This window comes from Hordeum vulgare, unplaced genomic scaffold, assembly GCF_904849725.1.
Source record: "Hordeum vulgare subsp. vulgare unplaced genomic scaffold, MorexV3_pseudomolecules_assembly, whole genome shotgun sequence".
NCBI lineage: Eukaryota > Viridiplantae > Streptophyta > Magnoliopsida > Poales > Poaceae > Hordeum > Hordeum vulgare.
The window spans coordinates 80,650-84,568 of NW_025422575.1; the positions used below are offsets into that span (position 1 = coordinate 80,650).

General features: G+C 46.1%; 1 protein-coding gene across 1 annotated transcript; it reads right to left on the reverse strand.

Moving 5' to 3' along the window:
* Positions 1-494, reverse strand: LOC123420461 (histone H2B-like). Its single transcript, XM_045107368.1, has one exon. The coding sequence runs from the start codon at positions 437-439 to the stop codon at positions 188-190; it is 252 nt and encodes an 83-aa protein (XP_044963303.1). The 5' UTR covers positions 440-494; the 3' UTR covers positions 1-187.
* Positions 495-3,919: the final 3,425 nt, after the last annotated feature.

Here is a 3,919-nt window from a genome sequence, read left to right on the forward strand (position 1 = left end):
TAACCAACCGAAATATGTAATGCTTTTATATATTGTATATGTCAAAAACCGATGGAATATTACAAATATGCAGACGCCATGCATTATTATTCGATAGTCGATACACCCTCAGAAATCAACAACGAGAATGATCGATCTCGTGGTCGTGGGGGAAGGAAGCGAAGGATTCCTGCCATCGCGCTCCAAGTTACGAGGCGACCCTCTCGAAGACGTCGTTGACGAAGGAATTCCTCAGCGACGGGCGCGAAGATGTCCCGGTATTGGGCGTCTCCCCAGACGGGGTCTTCTTCTCGGCAGACTTGGTTGCTTCCGCCGCCGTGACATTCTTGTCGGCTGGCTTGGTTGCTTCCACCGCCGCGACATTCTTGTAGGCTGGCTTGGTTGCTTCCGTCGCCGCGACATTGTCCATGGGCTTCTTCTTTGCCGGCTTGGGCGCCATCCTTGGATGCTTGGATGAACACAACTGGTGGGAAAGGAAATGGCAGTAGGAGTAGTAGTGCAGTTGGATGTGGAAGGGGATGCGTTTTATATAGAGGGTGGAGGTAGGGGAGGAGCTGCGGGCTGATTGGCTGCTGACGGGATCAGTGACGCTCACGCCCATCATGGGCCCTTGTCAAGTTGCATATAACATTATAAACTGTACAAGCCATGAGGATAAATCTTGCATAACGTTCGCTGTATCTTTCAGACTCATAATTCATTCTATTGTATTGCATAAACACATTATAGGATGGTGGAAATACGACGTAGGCTATGGAGGTCACTAGGATATTATTGGTACACTGCTGCAAAATATGCAAACTCCCAGCGATACAGTTTCTACACGAAAGGTTGTACAACAGCAACAATATTGAAAATTCAGAACCAAACAACAGGATATGGCAACCACAGCAACAATCCAAAGCTGAATCAAGCAAACGATATTAGAAAGACGCACAGAAATTACCAGCCAAAGATCTGAAAATCAAAAAGGTTGACATGACATGGTGGAACACCAAGTTGTCGAGACATAAAGGAAGATGGCTGACTTCAACATGACAATACACTGACAAATCCAAGCATATTAACCGAAACAACTCAACAAGACACTGGACGACATGTCCACTTCACAAACAACACCATACAAGATGAAATAACCAATATGCTACAAGAAGGATCAAGTTTAGAGTCGATTCAATAGATAGCGCAAGAATGGAAGATCTATGTCCTCATTTTTAGTTTCACCATCTCCACCAGCAATGCCTACATGGAAAATCAGTCCAATAAATCAATGGATAAGATTAAGATTTAATACAATTTGAGGGGCAAAAACATATATTTTGTAACAAGGATTGGAATTTGTAAAAGAATCTCGAAACATGCTTTCGCCCCGCTTTATATATAAAGCACATAATCCAGCATCAAGACAACACGGTCCAACAAAGTGAAAAAACAGAGGAAACGCTGGGGCACCAGCACAGTCCTGCCCAATAAAAAGAAAAAGAAATAGAAAATGCCACATATATCACCAAGTGCAAGGAGAAGGATAATAATCATTACGAAGTAATGAAGGAGATTTTATGGCAATATCGATGTTCGAAGGGAATGTATTAATCAAGATTTACTTGCAAATTTCTCATCAATCCATAATCAAACAGTGCGGAGGATAATAGTGCTAGTTTCAACTAGTTAGCAACCGGCTGGTGAAAATACATTGTATGCACAGAACCATACTTAGCATTTAGCAAGTGCAACATAGCAATATACATATTCTAAAGATAAAGGCCAACTTCTGACAAGCAAGTGGAACGAGGCCCGTTGCCGGTAGGCTTGGGCTGACGTGGAGCATAGTGAAACGGTACGGATCGGGGTTGACCTAGGACTCTTGTGTTATATATACCTCTTGTATGCCGTCGCACGGGATAAGTTGATCAGTTGTAAATCCTCGGCGTTTGTAATCTCTCCCGATATAGTAAAGTTTGGCTGGCTGGCGTCCGTGGTTTTTCCCATTCGTGTTGGAGGGGTTTTCGACGTTAAAATCTTGTGTGCTCTGCTTGATTTCGTTCTTCATCATGTTCGATTGCGTGTTGTATGTAACAATAACGCAAACATGTTTGTACATCAAAATACATCTCTGATTAGAAGTACATCAAAATGAACTTACAACTTCAAAGAATAACGCACTAATCTACCATTTTTTTGACAAAGATTAAATCTGCCATTACACATGAAATAATTAAATTTGCTTGATACGACATCATGCCTGATGTTCAGCATCAACGGTAAATGTCCATCTTACACATGAGTTGAATGTTCTGTTCTCCAAAGGTGTGGAAGTTCTTCAGCTTGGCAAGTAAGTGATGATCAATGGCTTAGAGGCTTCCACATGCAGGAGTTAGGACTTCCAATTTGAAGCCTAGGGAGCTTCCATCAAACAACTGTCTTAATCAAGGTGCGCCTTATGGAAAACTTGTGCCTTTCATAATCGCTGGAGAAGGGGGCTTTGGGGAGTTTAAGCAGCTCAACTGTACAAACTTGTTTTTACTGAACAAGCTTGGCAGGGACATAGACAACAATCATGATGAGGTGATTGATCATATCAAAGTAGAGCAAGATGTTGAAAATGTTGAAATCTGAGATGGGCTCAAGGCCCATAAGACAATTTCAAAAAATCTCTAAGGGTCAATGTAGGTGGTGTCATGACAAGAGATGGGGAGAAGTTTAGTCCCACCCCGCTTGTGAAGAAGGAGTTGGACCCCTTTATAAGAATATCTCTTCTACATGTTATTGGAGCAAGAGAAGAGAAGAGAAGAGTCCCTCGCGCAGTCCTTCTCCTCGCCTCGTCACGACGCGTGGGCTCGGGGGTGATCTCTGTCTTGCCGAGCCCCCAGCCTTAGTCCTCCGCTGCCCGCCACGTTACATCACGACTTACCGCGGTTTGCGAGAATGAGCCGAGCCCATATCTACGCGTTTATTTTTGCTGGTCAGGAACGGAGAATACATAACGGACGCGCCACGATCTGAGATGTCGGATCGTGGGTTGTTACCGTCTCGGATGTGGGTCCAGCCCACGTCTCTCCACCCGGCCGAGCCTATATAAGCGAGGCACCTGCCAACCCTAGCCGTCATGAGATCAGATCACCTCTGGCTCCACGCGCTCGTTCCTTTTATTGTTGCTGCCGCCGGCGACTCCGCTCCGTTCACCGCGAGGCCATGGCGGAAACCGAGAAAGTTCTGACTGGCATGGAAACGATTTTTGGGCAAGGAGAAGCACTCGACAGGGATGCAATTTGGTGGGTCGAGAGCAGGATTGAAGACGGTTGGAAAGCCCGATTATTTGAGGAAGATACCGAGAAGCGGGGGTATCCGCTGGTGTCTACGGAAGCATCTGATGAACTTGGGGTGGCAGAGTATGCGGCGCCAGTGTGGGCAGACGAGGGGAGCACGGGGGAGAGAGGATGGTTATGGAGGGAGGCGGAGGAGAATCTCCTGGTGGAGGTCCTCGTCGTCCAGGGGGTGAACTGGCGAGGAATGGAGGCGGCTCATCCAAGCTAACCATCTGCCATCTGCACAATGAGAAAAAAAAATACCGTCGTGCATCTTAGCCTTGATATGAACACAAGACTCAAGATTCATTGGATTAAACGTTGGTGAGAAACCCACCTGGTGGCAGCTGCGATTCCAATTCCTTGGCTTGTTTTTCTGAATCCATGAGCCGTGATCCATCCATCTACCTAGGGCCCTAGGGGTCATACGATAAGGCGATTAGGGAATCCACGGAGCTAGCTAACACGAAAAGTGAAGGAACCGATGGAGAAGCTCACATGAATCGACGCCTAAAGTGCAATAGGGAAAGCAGGCTAGTTATCGGAGAGAAACTATAGGGGTGCTCACCGTCTGTTGCGCTTGGAGCGCCGCTGTTCTGTCATCGGGAGCTAGG